Raw genomic sequence first — 17,429 nt, forward strand, 5'->3', positions numbered from 1 at the left:
ACATTGGTACCACAATTCACTTGGCAGAACAAGGCCATTAACAGACACTAACATTAGTTGCAGGACTGAGAGTTGTGTTTTTCAAAGCAGAAAACATGACCTGACTCACAGCAGTTAAAAGAAGTTATCCAGGCACATGCTCACTTTGTGAGCGACTTATGGCTTTCTTTCTTCTCTCTTTCTTCTTCTCCATGGTGTAGAGGAAAAAACTAAGTTAGGGATGTCAGCTTTAAAACCAACCACAATATTTAAATATATTATAATTTACCAAATGTCAGCTTGAACTACAGAAGCTGTTATGAGCAGTAATACTTAATTATTGTAGGTAAAGATATGTGTACTGTATGCATGTGTGCATCTGTGTATGCGCTATTTGTGCAAACATATACTCTACTAAGTGCACACATACATTTGTGTGTGTGTCTGTGTGTGTTGAGGAAACACAGGCCAGCCTCCTGTCATCTGAAAATGCAAAAGCATGTTCTAGTTCTGTCATGACTTTAATATTTTAATATTACAAATCCTGATAGACGTGTGAGTGTGTGAGAGAAAGATTTCAAAACAGAATTAGCATTAGAAGTACCATTCCACTGACTTTAACACAAGACCGAGTTTTTTTGGAGCCAATATCTAAAGTTCATTAGTAGAATAGAGTGACTGCAACACATTACCACATGGTGGTTGCTGCTTGTTCTCTGTATAATCACACAACTCCTGACAGATACACTCTCTCTCTCTCTCTCTCTCTCTCTCTCTCTCTCTCTCTCTCTCTCTCTCTCTCTCTCTCTCTCTCTCTCTCTCTCTCTCTCTTTCACTCTCTTTCTCTTTCTCTCTCTCTCTCAGTCTGCTGCCAAATGAAACAATTAGTGGCTAATGAAGCCATAATTGCTAGGAAAGATGTGTTTAAAAAAATAGAGAGAGAAACACAGATTGAACACGTCACCATCAGCGGCTCCAGCGTTTTCCTGACCTTTTGCCTCAGGTTTCTCAGCTACATAACGTTTTGGCAGAGCCACAGTTATCTATAATTGAAATGTAAACTAACAACAGTGTTGCTTCTGAACATGTACATTCTCTATAGCACCTGCAGTGTAACTTTATGCTCATTATATTCATTATGCTCATCTTTTGCCATGTATAGATGCATAATTCTACATACATATTTTGGTCAAATGAAGCTCTCCTCCTTGTATATTTAATTCTGCTTAATGCACAGACATAATTACTGCTTATTTATTACCTTTTCAGTCTAGTCAACGCAGGCCCTTAATAGTTGCTTACTTAAATAGTTACTTAATTTGTAAAAGTACACACAGAGAGGAGAACAGATTTAAAGTTTAAATGCAACAATGTGATTGGCTTGTGGAGATGGCAATGGCAAAATCTGATTGGTTTAACTGAAATATATTGCCCAAAGTCAGGTGATTAGGTTAAAGACAGAGAGAGAGAGAGAGAGAGAGAGAGAGAGAGAGAGAAAGAAAGAATGAAAAGCATAGAAAAAACATTTCTATGCAACAGTTCTTACATTATTGAATCTTGACCCAGTCATTCATACTACTAACTTACTTACATACTGCTACTTAATCCTGAAATGTTTTTCTTTGACCCCCTACATTTCTTTACTTTGACCCCCTACATTATGCTGAACCCTATACTATGTGTTTGATTTCTCCTTGCATTTTCCCTCTCACACTTTACCATCAAAGTGTTGACACATCTCTTTTAAGTGGAGCGTCTTCATAAGTCATTCTCTTTTTCCCCTCGTCCCTCCTATCTCTCTTCGTTCTCTGAGGAGAAGCTGAGTGTGTCTTGGGGGGATCAATCCCCAGACAACCACATCACTGCTTCTCTTCGTCTTATGTCTTTGCCCCTCTGCTTTCTTTCTCCTCCATCTGTCTCATCCAACTTCTATTGTCAGCGGTTGGATGTCAGCACACATCTATCCAAGACTTCATTCCACAAGCAGCTCTTTGATTGCCAGAATGTAGCATATTGCTGGTTCCTGTGGAAAACTCTTATTGCCAAATCAGCCTTTTTGTTCATATGAAATTATGTTGAGCTGGTTTTATTGTTTATTTAATGACAATGAGGTTTGGGCTAAATTACAGATTAAGCATTGTAAATTGCATGTTTATTTTGAACTGCCTAGAATAAGATCACACATTACTTTGTCATCCTGCATTTTTAAAAGCCATTTTCACTGGTCATCTTAAATGTTTTAGTTAAAGGCAGGTTGCTAACTATTTCCAATATACACATTTTCATATATTGTTTGACATGGTCTTTACACCCTAACGGCAATAAATAACTTTTGGGCTCTGAAAAAGGAGGAAAAAAGATCCCTCATCTGTAGCTGCTGTGATCCTGTAAAAACGCCCACCAATCACTGCCTCTCGGTCCGCTTGGAAAGAACCAATGAAATGCCTCTCTTGCCCCGCTGCACTTACTCTAGCTCTCCCATGTACGAGCCTGAGCTCACTATGCATTGTCACCGCATTGTTAACAGAAGTCATGTTTGCTTTGAACATTCTGCACTATAATATTAGGTGTTAGCTTACCGGTGAATGAAACATAAAGTAAAATTGCGATCCTTTCTGCGCTCAGCTCTGAAGCAGCGGTGCAAATGCACGTCTGTGTGTGGGTCGGAGCCCCGAGGGCAGGGGGAGGGGTTAGACGGAGACCAGAGGAGGTGCTACTTTCAAATCTGGCTAACTTTTTAACATGATCAACTCTGCCTTTAATTGTGAGTATATTTGTGCTTGGCAGAGAATAGTAAATGCTGAGAGAAAAAAAAGTCAGAATTATTTATATATATATATATATATATATATATATATATATATATATATATATATATATATATAAATAAAATGTATATATAGGGTTGTGGTTAAAGCTGCCCACAACATCACATCATCAGTCAGCATGCACCTGTTCTTACACACATACTCTCACACACACACACACACACACACACACACCTACAGACAGATACACACACACAGTGAGCGGTGGCAGCTAGGCGACGTCTAGGCCATGTAGGGTCAGTCATTAATAAAGTGCACCAGATGGTTTGTCTGGAACACAACTGTGTTGAATAGCCACAGGAGGGATGGATGGAGAACTAGATGGAGTAGTACGCAGATACAGAAGGAGGCCTGAGCGAGAGAGGGGGATGAATGGGGGGGGTTGCTCACCTACTAAATGTAACACCTAAGGTAGTTGAGGATGTCAGTTTCACCATTTGGCTTTGGCTGTGGTGAAGCTTTGTCTTTATGACTTACATTAACCTTACTAATGTCACACACTGCCCCTTTAAAAGCTAGTGCAGATATTTACGCTTTCTTATTAGTAAGGGACGTTAAGCACACATGACAGTTTGCCTTTTCATTGCAAGGTGAAGCAGATTTTCAGACTTAGCAAAACTCATTTATTCACAGATTGTGGAACCGACATACTGGTTTAGTGTACCTCAATTTGCTATACTTCCCAGGGCAGATGGGTCTAAGGTAGGGCTGGGCAATATATCGATATTATATTGATATTGTCAAAACAAAAACCGTCACTTTTAACACCTCTTCACCCTGGTACACACCTGCACTCCGGAAAATGAAACAAACTGGCCGCCAACTTGAACGTCTGACAAAGAAATCATCTCTCACAGTCCATCATGAAGCCTATAAATCCCATCTCACCGCCTACAAAGATGCCCTCATTGCTGCCAAATCTGCCTACCTCTCCACCATCCTCACCGACCCCTGCCAAAACCCCAGAACCCTCTTCTCCACAATGAACAACCTCATCAAGCCTCGGACCAACAGCCTCCTTACCTCTACTCCGGATCTCTGCAACTCATTCCTCCACTTTTACACTGACAAAATCAATCTCATTTACAAATCTCTATCCCCTGTATCTGACCTCCCAGGATCTATTCCAGCACCTACCTTGGACCCTCCTCTCCCCATCCCTCCAGACCTCCCGACCCTTCCTCCACACTGCCTCCTCTCCCATTTTGACCCAGTCACTCCTCCTGAAATCTCCAAACTCATCAGCTCTTCCAAACCCACTACCTGCTCCCTTGACCCCTCCCTACTCCACTCCTGAAGTCCTGCCTCCCGGTCCTATGCCCCTACCTCACTCACCTCTTCAACTCCTCACTGTCCCTTGAACTGTCCCTCTGCTTTCAAAACTGCTGCTGTCACCCCAATCCTTAAAAAACCTGGCCTGCATCCCTCCTCTCTCAACAACTACCGCCCAATATCCAACGTCCCCTTTCTGTCTAAAACCCTGGAACGCATAGTCGCCTCACAACTACAAACCCATCTTCATGCCAATAACCTATTCAAACCTCTCCAATCTGGTTTTCGCCCCTCCACAGCACAGAAACCGCTCTCCTCAAAGTCCTCAACGACCTCCTCACCTCTGCTGGCGCCCGGTTCCCTCAACATCCTCATCCTCCTCGACCTGAGTGCAGCCTTGATACCGTGAGCCATAACATCCTGCTCACCAGACTCAAAGACCTCGGTATCGAAGGTACTGCACTCAGCTGGCTCCACTCCTACCTAGCCAACAGATCCCATTTCATCTCTCTCCACAACCACACCTCTGCCACAGCCACAGTCACTCAAGGCGTTCCCCAAGGCTCCGTACTCGGCCCCCTCCTCTTCATCATCTACATCCTCCCTCTTGGTCAGATACTCCGCCACTTCAACCTGGACTTCCACTGCTATGCTGATGACACCCAGATCTACCTCAGCACCAAATCCCCCCACAATCCTCCCCTCTCCCACATCCACTCCTGTCTGTCAGCTATTAAAACCTGGATGCAACACCACTTCCTCAAACTCAACAGCGACAAAACAGAATTCCTTCTGATCGGCTCCAAATCCACACTCAGTAAAACCAATAACCCCACTCTCACCATCGACGGCACCATTGTCTCCCCATCTCCCCAGGCCCGCAACCTTGGCGTTATCTTTGATTCCACCCTCTCCCTTGAGCCTCACATCCGTCAAGTCATTAAAACCTCCTTCTTGCACCTCCGCAACATCGCCAAAATCAGACCCTCTCTCACACCCCCCGCTGCTGAAAGACTCATTCACGCCTTCATCTCCTCCTGACTGGACTACTGCAACTCACTTCTCCTCGGCATCAGCTCTACCAACATCAACCGACTCCAACTGGTCCAGAACTCAGCCGCCCGCCTCATTACCCGCTCCAAATCCTGGCACCACATCACTCCAGTCCTAAAACAACTCCACTGGCTTCCTATCTCCCAACGGATCACCTACAAAATCCTGGTCCTCACCTACAAAGCTCTCCACCATCTGGCCCCCCTCATACCTTACTGACCTCCTCTCCCCCTACCAACCCTCACGGTCCCTCAGATCCACCTCAGCCGGTCTCCTCTCCATCCAAAAGTCCAAACTCCGCAGTTTTGGGGACAGAGCATTCTCCAGAGCAGCTCCCAGGCTCTGGAACTCCCTCCCCCAAGAGATCCGCACCTCTGAGTCCCTCACCATCTTCCAGTCCCGCCTCAAGACCCATCTCTTCAACTCTGCCTACCCATAGCCCCCCTGCCCCCCCTCCATTTTTCATCTGAATATTGTTTTGTTCTACTTGTTTTGTTTTGTTCGTTTTGTTTTGTTATGTTTTTAATCTACCCTGCCCTGTAAAGCGACTTTGAGTCCATGAAAAGCGCTATATAAATTCAATTTATTATTATTATTATTATTGTGATATGAGACTAGATATCGTCCAAGATTTTTGAAATCGTAAGATCGTAAATAGCTTAAGTGTTCTCTTTTCGTGGTTTGAAAGGCTGCCTTACAGTAAAGTGATGTCATTTTCTGTGTTACCAGACTGTTCTAGCTCTTCTGTTATTATTTTTACCTTTACCCACTTAGCCATTATGGGCCCTGTCTTGCGCTCAGCACATTTGCCTTTGTACACTGACGCATGTATCATTCCTATTTTGCACCCGATGCACAGTGGACTTTTCCCTCCACAGACACACGTCGGTAAATTGGGGAATGTATTTGCGCTACCGGGGGCGGTTCAGCGAAAAGAGGAGGCGAGTTCAGGCGCAAACGTTCCCTGGTGCTATTTTGCAGTTTCAGAAAACAATGCCGCCACTGACCAGGAAAAACCTGGTCTAAAGTCAGTGGCGCGTTATTCAGATGCTATTTTAAGGGCGCATGCTGTAGCCATAATGTAGCGTGTGCACAACGCGCATACACTTCTCTCATCTAAACGGACGCAGCAGTTCCCATTTTTGCAAACCATACATAATTACAAAGAAAAATATTACTGAAAATGCGCTTCAGGTGTTTGGATAGGTCAGTAGGCACTTTACAGTACAGTCCTCAAAAAGTCGCAGCATTCTTTGTGGCTTGTTGTGTTTTACACAACATTTCCATGAATCATGGATGTGTTGATGACATAAATGAGGAAATATTAGAGGACTTAAGGAGACGTGATGTTGAACTACGGAGGTATTGGACACTCCGGTGGAATCTGGTCCGGGAGTAATGCGCGATGTGCTCCTGGTGGAGCGGGTTGACGGAGATGGAGTGGGGGGAGGAGGAAGGGGCACAGCAGGAGCAGGTGGTGTGTTTGGATCCTCCATGGCTGCAGCAATCCTCTTCAGACTTGAGGAGATGCGCCCGAGATGAGCAGCACCATCGCCACCCAGTCAAGACGGGCATTTATTACTTTGCCGCATCTCGGACAGCTCCCGCTGGCGTGCGACAGGCAAATCCGCCGTCATAATAGCAATCCGCCATGGAACAAGCACGCCGGCTCTTAAAGGGAATGTGAGATGACGCTCTGATTGGTTATTTTCATGTTACGCCCAAACCACACCTAGCTACTTCAGACCAACCTATTAGATTTGCGTCGGGCGCAAGACTCATTTATCCCGCCGGTATAATAGCAACAGCGCCCGAGATCCCCCCACAAAGCTAATTGCGTTTTGCGTTTCATACTTGCGTTTCAGATCATTAAAATAGGGCCCTATATCTACATTACTGAAGATTATTTATCTTAAATCTCATTATGAAGATATTTTGTTAAAGCACCAATTGTCGACCCTATAATATCTCCACAATATCGACATCGAGGTATTAGGATAAGAATATTGCGATATCTGATTTTCTCCATATCGCCCAGCCCTAGTCTAAGGTGGCTTTGGATTTGAAAGCAGGTGTAGGTCATTGCACCGTTGGAACATGTCTAAAGGTGGGCATTTAGTAGGAGGTGGTTAGGCATGTCCACAGGATCTAGTGTTTTGACAGCAGTGGACATTGTGTTTGATGAACTGGTTAATTAAATTGTCAATACACACCGTTTTCCAGAATACAACGAGTCACACTCTGTCACAATTATTGAATTGTGTAAGTGTGTGTGTGTGTGTGTGTGTGTGTGTGTGTGTGTGTGTGTGTGTGTGTGTGTTTGTTTGTTTGTTTGTATGTGTTTGTGGTTGTATTTGTGTGTTTGCAGGGTAATAGCCAGGAATAGTTGAGTAATAGAAGCAGGTTGGTTTGAAAAAAGGTTCACTTGTGTTTTTAATGATGTTACAGTAAGAAATATTTTTTTAATTTTCTTAGCAGTCTGATTTCCAGCCAAAACAAAAGACAAAAACCCATATTTGAATAGAAAAACACAGATAGATTTGTCTCAGTAAGTCATTCAGTAAAGCAGAGAAACCCTGTTGAGCAAAAGAGGGTCCAGCTGGGATGTGGTCCAGGTGTTTTGAGGTATCTGTAGGTGAAACTTATTACCTGTTGTAATAGATGATATATGAGCGAATAAAGGAGAGAGCAGAGGCAGATGGAAAGAATAGGAGACCACAGGGATAGAGGGAGAGAAGGGAGCATGTTGAGAATAAAGGGATGTGAATGCTATTAGCTTGGATCTCCATAATCATCCCCAGGTGACTAGAACTTAGCCTTGATAAATGGACTTGCTGAGTGGAGAGTGTGTGTATGTGTGTGTTGGGATGTCTATTGGTATTCAAGGATGAGTTGAGAATGAGCAGCTGCTGAAGCGAAAGCGAGAAAGTGATAGAGATGGAGATTAGCTATTCTAGTGGGACAGTGTTTTTAATTTCCCCAGGTTGTAATTGGTTAAGAACTCCATTACCCACAAGGCACCAGTGTGACAGCTGTCAAATTGAAGCAGCTGGCCAGCCACTAGTAGCTCCATCGCCTAGACACTCTTACACGTACTGTATCAGGGGAGATAATAACACTTGACTAAATGCAGTCTAACCGGTATTAAGGTTGTGTTAATGGTAAAGGCCTGCACTTGATTAATGAGGACCTAGTTCATTAATAATGGTAGGGATAACATATTGCATTTTAATGATCACAATTTTTGCTTGACACATTCAAATGCATTTTTTTCAACTTGAATAGGTCGCCAATTTGCTGTTCACTCTAGAGCCCTTGGTAGAGGGATGGACAGTAACAATGTTCTGCTGGGTGTAAAAAATAAAGAAAGCCGGTAGGTCTAAGTATCAAAAAGAAGTACATAAGTGTAGATTTTCCAAAGAGAAACTTTACTGGTCGCTGAGGAGGAATTTACTTGATTTTGCAGAAAGGTAGCCTAATAGTGGCAAACAAAGCATAAATAAAAAGTGTTTTGTAGTATTTAAATAGAAATCTAAAAAAACTGGTTTAAAACCTTAAAGACACACATTTAGGACATATAGAACTATATAGCCAGAATGTCTTTCTTCTTTCTAATATTATTTAAACACCTTGCGGCACATTGAAGTACGGTACATACATTAAACATTTTAATAATAACTAATTAATTTTAGAAATAATCTTACATTTCCTCCAATAATATAGCTTTGCTCTATCAGATACTGGGTCAATAGACAAAAGTGAGTAAGTGAGGTTTCTGAATGGCATTTGATGAAACAAAGTTTTATATTGTGCAGTGTTTGAGATTTCTAATGATTGTAGTCACTGTATACAACTGATTTACTGAATATGTGCCGCAGTGACATGATGCAATCACTTTGGGTTTGTAGTCTCTTCTGATGCAAAATAAAGAGCAGTTTTAAGGCATTTCATCTATGTTGAGTGTGACCATAGCTCACATACACATATGGTCCTATTCCCATGTCCATTTAGCATATCACATAGCTTGATCTTGATTAAGGAAGCAAAATCATATAGTATGTATTTCTCTTTCTGTATTAACAGTGTACCCTTTGTACAATGCAGCAGATCTGACACAGATCAACATAGCTGGAACATGCCATGTCTAGTGTCCTTTGTAGAGAGAGAAAGGGCACACACACACACACACACACACACACACACACACACACACACACACACACACACAGTGCATCACCATTGCGACCACTCTTGTTGTGATGCTTTAGGTAGTGTTAATCCTTCACAGACACAACCACACACAGATTATGCCTAAGGTTTTTCTTGGAGTAATATAACACACACACACACACATACGTGTGCCGTGGGTGTAGGCTCTATAGCATTGACATCTGTCTGTCATTAGGGAACGACAAACAGGCACATACTGGTGAGCCAGAAGCTCCTACAGTGCAGGCTAAGGCAAGATCACTGTTACCTTGCCCCACAACACACTCACACTCGGGCATACTGACATACAAGTACTTTCTCATATAGACACACAAACACACACAGGCACACACACATTTCTACTGCCTTGTGTCAGGGAGTCACACATTAAGCATTTTGTCTGAAATACACAAACATTAATTAGGGATGCACCGAATATTCTGCCACCGAAAATTTTCGGCCGAAATACTTCTATCACCGAAACAATACGGCCGAAATGTTGTGATGACGCAAACAGAAACCGCAACCTGCACTTGTGTCAGTAGCCTACCCGTTCCACCTGCAAAGCGTCTCCTAAGCAAAGAGGTTGAGACGGACCACGGAGTGAAAACAATGAAAAGTACGCTCTTAGTCTGTCAGCACACGTTTCAGTGAGATCTATTCGGATCCTCTGCACTTCATCGCGACTATACTTGATCCGCGTTATAAAGACCATTACTTGGATGCGGAAATAAAGCAGGGCGCACGAGAAATGATCCAGGCCGCAATGGATGCGGAGAACCCGCGTGGAGACGGAGATGGAGCGCACACAGAGCAGCGCCCAGCGCAGGAGGAGATCAGAGCACAGAAAAAACGACTTGTCTCTCTGCACCACATGAGGGGCATGCACCCTCGTTGTCTGATATGTTCAGTGAAATCCTGCAAGAAAGTGCCTCAAATAATAATAATAATAATAATAATAATAATAATAATAGGTAAGCTATTCTGTTCTGACTACTATATACTGTATGTGACTGTCAGATTGTAGCCATATTTCTGCTAGATATTTTTTTAATTAAACTTTAATATTAATTTATACAATTGCAATGCCTTGATTTTAGTAAAGTTAGTACACAGTCATAGCCATAAATGCAATGGTACTAATAATTGGCATAATTTCTTTCGGTTTTCGGTCTTGGTTTTCTCTTTTTCGGTTTTCGGTTTCGGCCAAGAATTTTCATTTTGGTGCATCCCTAACATTAATGCACAGTTTTAGATTCCTTTTAGTCTTTTTGGTCTTTTGTTGCTGGAGATTTTGATTAAAATATTACTTTTAACAACAGTTATGTCCTTGTCTTAATATTGTATCTACTCAGGTAGTGTCATTTACTACCAAAAAATTATAGCTTAGTCAGGGTAATTGCACTTAAGAATTGCACATCTTGGGTGCCTGGGTAGCTCACCTGGTAGAGCGTGCACCCATTAACAGAGGCTCAGTCCTCACCGCAGTGGCCGCGGGTTTAGTTCTGACCTGTGGCCTTTGTGAATGTTATTCCCCATCTCTCGCCCCTTTCATGTCTAAGCGGTCCTGTCTAATAAAGGCCTAAAATACCACAAAATTCTTAAGAAAAAGATTTGCACATCTTGCCTCAGAGCTTTACAGCATTGTGCCAATATATTACACAAAATAGTTTTATGTTGAACAGCAGTGTTTTTATGAAGCTTTTTTTTTTTTGCATGTTATTGGCAGCAGTGTGTGTGCTCTGGTCTACGCCGCTCCTGCATGTGTTTAGAGTCTGTGTATGCAGACAAGTGTACACATCCATGTAATGTCACTTCCCGTTAGACACAGCATCCGTCTGGTGGCAACAACAGATGGACGTAATAGTAACAACCATCGTTCATCATCACCACGGTGACAGGTCCACTGACACACACACGCACACAGTGGCTTTGCATTGCTGGATTGTCACTTACACAACCCTGATGGCATGGCAGATTAACTTCTCTGGTTGATGAACCATATGCATGCACTCTCAAACACGTTTACCTGTATGCAGACACTTTATTGTGCAGCACACTAATAAAGCTCTTAAAGTTAAAAATACAATAGAATAGGAAATGCTAGGGATGCACCGAATCCAGCTTTTTGGGGTTCGGCCGAATACCGACTCCACTGGTTAAGATTCTGCTGAATCCGAAACCGAATACCGAATCCGACCCGCATCCTCAGTCCATTAACACAGTAAACACATTAATGAAGTAGGCTAAACAACGTCCACAGCCTCTAAGATAGTAAAAAGGAACAACTTAATGTTGAGTTTGAGTTTAGTTTATTTATGAAAGGGAACAGCGCAAATTAATAAAACACATGATTTACCATGGGTTTAAAAAGCCAGAATTAGCCAAAAGGCTATTTTTCATCTGTAGTCCCCTGCCTTGGATGTTAAAGGCTTTTTTTTTTAAATACAAAGAGACAAAAAAAAACACAAGCAAAGCAAGAGTTAGCACAAAACATCACAACAACAGAAAACAATACAAAAACACAACACAACGTAGCACAAGACAAGACACAACACAAAAGCAAAAAGATATACAACAAAGCAAATCAACAGGATATAAACTAAAATAAATAAATATATATATATATAAATTAGAACAGACATAACCAATAAGTGTGTTGAATTCACACGCTCTTTTCACATTGTAGGAAAGCACATCGCTATCGCAAATTTTCATACAATGAAGGCATGTTGGGCAGGTGAAATTAGAAACAGCAGCCGGCCGTTCAGTCGCTCCGCTCCCACTGTAGGGAGACTTATTTGCCGAGAGAACAGCTGACAGCCCGGGAGAGGCACTTTCTGGTTAACACAAGTTTTTAGCTCTGATTGTCCTTCCTTTGCCGTACCTGGGGTTGCTGCGTTTTGGCTGCTGTCTGTGGATTCCTTCATGCGCAGCTCATATTCTTTCGGATTTTTCATGCGCAGGTGTTTTGGCAGCAATGATGTTGTGTGTTGTTTGGGGTCCTTGGCGCCGCGGGACAAGTCGGCATTGCGGGTTGGGCGTGTGACTCTGCTTGGGTAGCCTTCTTTTGGCTGGGGGTGCTGCCGGGCGGCGCGTTTTCTGCTCGCGAGTTCCATTTTCACTTTCTCACAGCCTACTGCATTGAACGGTCCACCTACGTAAACACCTTCCCGTAATCAACGGTGGCATCATTACGTCGACCAGCGCACCAAGTGTAGTGCCAGTGTAGAGTTCGGTTCTGTGGAAAAAAATTTGTCAGAAACCAAACCCAGTTAAAAAGCCGGTGCATCCCTAGTCCAACATTTTACTATTTACATCTTGTGATTTGTATAGTCACAGCGTATACAAATAACAAGGTCACACGAGACACAGCCATCTTATAACAGTATACATACTGGGAACTATATTTCTGCTACTTGCAGAAACTTACTTAACAACGGTGCTTTTCAGGTGTTGCGCTAATCACTCCACCCAAGTAGCAGTGCTTCGCCTTCTGAGAATATAGTTCCCAGTTTGTATATGTTGGCGTTATTTTGTCACTTATTAGGAGCAGTAGGCTAGAGGGAGCCGGTTACCTCCAGGATCTGTGCTAAGCTAGGCTAGTGGTGGGTGCGTCAGACAGAGTTACGACACGCACGGAGATGAGAAGGGTATGTATGGACTTATCTAACTCTGGGGGTTACGGTGAATAAGCTAAAGTACCACTGAGTCGGCATGTTCCTTTAAACTACTGTAATCCATGTTTACAAAATGAACAATGAAAATGAAATGCCGTGCAGACTTTAATAAAGTACACATCTCCGCTTCTGCTGGTGGCTACTAATTCCACAGGTGCAACTTGGGGTGTAGTCTTTGCTCAAAGGCACCCCGGCAGCAGCTGTTGTTGGATAATGAGAACATTTTATTTGCTTCTCCTAAGCCAGCTTTTTCCATCACAAATGTCCACCTTCTAACCTCCATGTAAGTGGCAACATCACTTTAGAAAACAGCAACACACTAGGATTACAAGTAATGAGATGAGGTTCCCCCCTTCACCAGCTCCTGTTACAGTAGGAGATAATAAATTGATCTCTCTTTCTCTCACCATTTTGAATCCTTTCTTTAATCTGGTTTGTTGTCTCTGTCTCCTTGTTCTTTTCTCTTTCAGTTGACTATTTCGGTTTTCATGTTGGCATTTAAATTACCTTGTATATGGCGTGCATTTGTGTGAGTCAGTGTGGGAGCAAATGTTGGTATGTGTGCCTGGAGTATGTGTTTTTGTAGGCGAGTGTGTGTGTGTGCTACTGTACTGGATACATTCTGCTGGGAGCTCATTGGGGGTTGCGAAATCCTTACCTGTGGTTACATCTGTCTTACAGACACACACATGCACGCACACACACAAACGCACAGTTGAGCGTCACCGAATACAGAGTGATGGTGAGAGTGATGAAGGGATGGAAGGAGGAGAGAGAATGTTGTTGAGGAGCAATGATGAGAGAGTTGCTCTCACCTAAGGTGCTTTAGGTATGTGGATGGACAGACTTATAAGCGGGAGGATGGGTGAGAGAGTGGAGACAGAATGATTAGTATGAGTTTTCCCTCACTGGAGAAAAACACTGGAAGCGAGGGAGAGGCAGAGCCCTGAGCGATACGTGGAAAGGCAAAGAGACTTTTGGCAGGAAGAGCGAGAGGGAATCAGCTGAAAACAAGAATGAGAGGATGGTAGATGGACTGGGCCAATGATGACAGGATTGTATGAATCACAAGAGCCCTGGGTGAACAGAGAATGAGTAAGAGATTGGTTGAAATGGAGAGTGGGGAAGAAAAACAAGTGAAGGGATACTCAGATGGAAAGAATAGAGTAGGGCAAGGAGTGACGAAAGGATGGGCCTCACTAGAGACAGAACAACAGAAGGTAGAAGTGATAGTTAACCAAGGATTACAATCGCCACCTTTAAACACTTCTACCTAATACCTTTATTTTACCTTTCTTCCTTCGTCTGTGCTGTGTTTACTTTTATTTCCACATCTTCTCTTTTCTTTTTTTTAAGATTATTTTTTTGCGGCTTTTCCCTTTATTTGTAAGTGGATAGACATGAAACGGGGAGAGAGATGGGATGACATGCAGCAAAGGGCAGCAGGACTGAACCAACATGGGGAAAACGCTCTTATTGGGTGAGCTAGAGGCCGCCCCCACATCTTCTCTTTTCTACTGCTCTGTTCACTTTGTTTGGCAATTCTTTTCGTACCTTGTCCTTTCCACTCTTCCTGTCTAAGGGCATTAGCACAGCCTAATTTGTAATTCCATGCTAACTTTTGAAACTGTGTCCATCTGTCAACTTGACCACACATCTCTACGTATTATTAGATTTGTCTTCCTTCCAGCCTCTTCATCCATCCTTCTCTTCCCCACATCCTCAAGCTGCATTTGACTGTTGCACCATAATGATGCCTACTTGTAGGTTGTCTGCTCTATATGTACAGATGTGGCTTAAGGACATTGAATCCAGCTCTTTACATACACTGAAAAGACAGGGAGGGAATGGGAGAGAGCATAGCAATCATTGCATACTCCCTTTAGCTACAGTAGCATATACATATATCCTTTCCCCCTTAGCCAGACATGGCCTAATCAGCAAGCTAATTAGCGCTCTTTGTAACTGCATCGGCCTCATGTAACTGATTGCATTAACAACTGCCACACATCAAACAGTCATGTCTCACGCTTGTGCATCTCATTATACATTAAGGACATGCAAGGTTAAGGCCAGACTTAATACAGAATAAAATGAGAAATATTTTCTGCCACAGCTGGTGGGCAAATACATTTCTCCCCTCTGTCCATTCTCTATTTTATGGAGTTAATGAATTACTGTAGGCGTTATACATTTTTTTTCTTCTGTTTAAGTGACCCAGTAAGTTAACATGAGTGGAATTGCACTCTTTGTCCATATTTTTCCCATATGTAATTGTATTATTTATATATGCAAGACAATGGATGAGGAAATATTTTGTTTAATATAAATTGTTTAATTTTAGATCATGAGTATGTGTATAAAAAATAAGATATATAAAGTATATAAATCCTGATCAGTGCTACTGACAGATGATTCATTTGCCTCCTATACAATACATTAATACATTTGCCTACAAGAAGACAGTGTAAACATACTAAGGGGAATGCTAACATTATATGATTAATTTATGGAGTTTCAGGGAATGTTTTTAATTATGTTTCATATTCTTTAATACCAAATAAAGAAGAATTCAAGTAAAGTTTATTTTTACATTGTAAAAAATTTGCTTTACAAGTCCAATGACAATACTACATCAAATGAAATCGAGCAAGAAACCAAGAAAATTTAGAGGAAGTCGCACTCAAATCGTCATAGAAGGGACAAAGGTGGAGTAGTTTGCACACAGGAGTCACCACTTATCTAGATTAATGGGTTTTAATCTAACTATATATACTATCTACAATGGAATCTAAACATTTTTTTTTTAGCTGTTATACATTATACGAGTGGCTTTTTAAACTTTAAATTCCCTGTATTGTCTTTTTATTGCAGAAGAAGCAGAGGACTAAAGAGCTGTCACAACTCTTCCACTCTTACAACCCCTACGACCATAAGGTAAGGCATTTTTCAGTGTTTGTTGCTGGATCCCTTTACACTTCTGTATCTGCTTGTTTCAGTTTTGCCCTTAAAATATGCTGGTCTTTTTTTGTTGCATCTGCCTATTAACGGGGAGAACCCTGAGTATTCAGCTTAATTTACCTCTAGACCAGAAGCCTTCACTTGACATCAAAAGTATTTGTAGGTGACCATCATCATATTGTCTTTATACCTATGATGAGTTTGTTGTCTCCTCAAGATGGACACCTCTTGTCAGCAATCTAGTAGATGAGGACAGCTGTGTTTTGTTCCTGATTACATTGTGTGGAGTGTGTGTGCTCAGTTCTTATATAAAGATGTCCTTCTGAAAGTGACAACAGCTGTCACCACATTATTCTGCCATCATGACAAAGAAAAATTGTATTTGGACATATTAGACCATCATGGGTCCTTGTGTATTGCTACATCCTGCCAAATATATGTCTCACTTAGTTTTAGTTTGCTGTAATTATGTAAATAGAAATGGTCAATCAGATATTTTTGCCCAATGTCTCAATTGCGGTGTGAACAGTAGTGATTACTTGCGTATCATTACACGAAATAAAGCAACATAATGTACAAGGAAGGCAGCAGCCCGCTACTGCAGAGTGAATGCAATGACCTTGTTGGTGATTGAAGCCTTCCTTGCAGTTGTCACACTTTGTTATTTAGCAAAGCTTAAGCTTGGCCAAGTTTGCAGTTTTTACCTCTAGAGGAGCTTATGCCTGTGGTGCTGCTGTTATATGTTATGCACTAATTAAAAGGATATGAGAGAGATCACGATTCACTGTTACAGGCATGGATCTTTGCCTCCCACACACTGAAACACACACACACACACACGCACACACACACGCACACACACACACACACCACACACCACACACATATAAGTGAGTGCATAAGCTCACAAACAGGAGAGGTGAATTAAGCAAAATTAGCAGAGAATATCTATAAAATTCATTAACACGTTTGCATCTATATCAGATAATTAGTATTTGTGAACATGCTTTATCCTCTAGTACAATTTCCAGAGGAATTGATAAACCAACTTTAAGAAAGTGTACTGTACTCAGCCTACTTTGCTAAGCGTCTGCATCCGACAAATATAACTGGTCGATGGGACAAGACAATACCTGTTCAGGTGATGGAAAAGATTTGTTACCGTTCGTCCTGGTTGGCAACAACCGCCGACATATTTTGCACACTGGTCACTTTTGTGAAATCTGACCCATTTCCACACAACTGAAGTTGTGTAAACCTTTCTATCAACAATGTTTTAAGCTTGAGAGGATAACGGCAGTTCGCACTCATGTCCACCATCACTTTAGTTGCCCTCGGCTCCACTTTTGCCGTTGAAGACTGCCCCCCTCCCCCCCCCCCCCTCCCCAAAACTGAACCAACCCTTATCTCTAACCATAACTATGGATGGGGGCGCTACGCATTTTAA

General features: G+C 42.2%; 1 protein-coding gene across 4 annotated transcripts in view; it reads left to right on the forward strand.

Annotated features, from left to right (window-relative positions):
* cdkal1 (CDK5 regulatory subunit associated protein 1-like 1) overlaps positions 1-17,429 on the forward strand; it is a 280,572-nt gene that overhangs the window by 183,840 nt on the left and 79,303 nt on the right. For all 4 annotated transcript variants that reach the window (XM_028580855.1, XM_028580856.1, XM_028580858.1 and 1 more), the window contains exon 12: positions 15,896-15,958. In XM_028580855.1, the coding sequence (XP_028436656.1) occupies positions 15,896-15,958 (63 nt within the window). The remainder of the gene's footprint in view (positions 1-15,895; positions 15,959-17,429) is intronic.

The sequence above is a fragment of the Perca flavescens genome, chromosome 6 (genome assembly GCF_004354835.1).
Source record: "Perca flavescens isolate YP-PL-M2 chromosome 6, PFLA_1.0, whole genome shotgun sequence".
Taxonomy (NCBI): domain Eukaryota; kingdom Metazoa; phylum Chordata; class Actinopteri; order Perciformes; family Percidae; genus Perca; species Perca flavescens.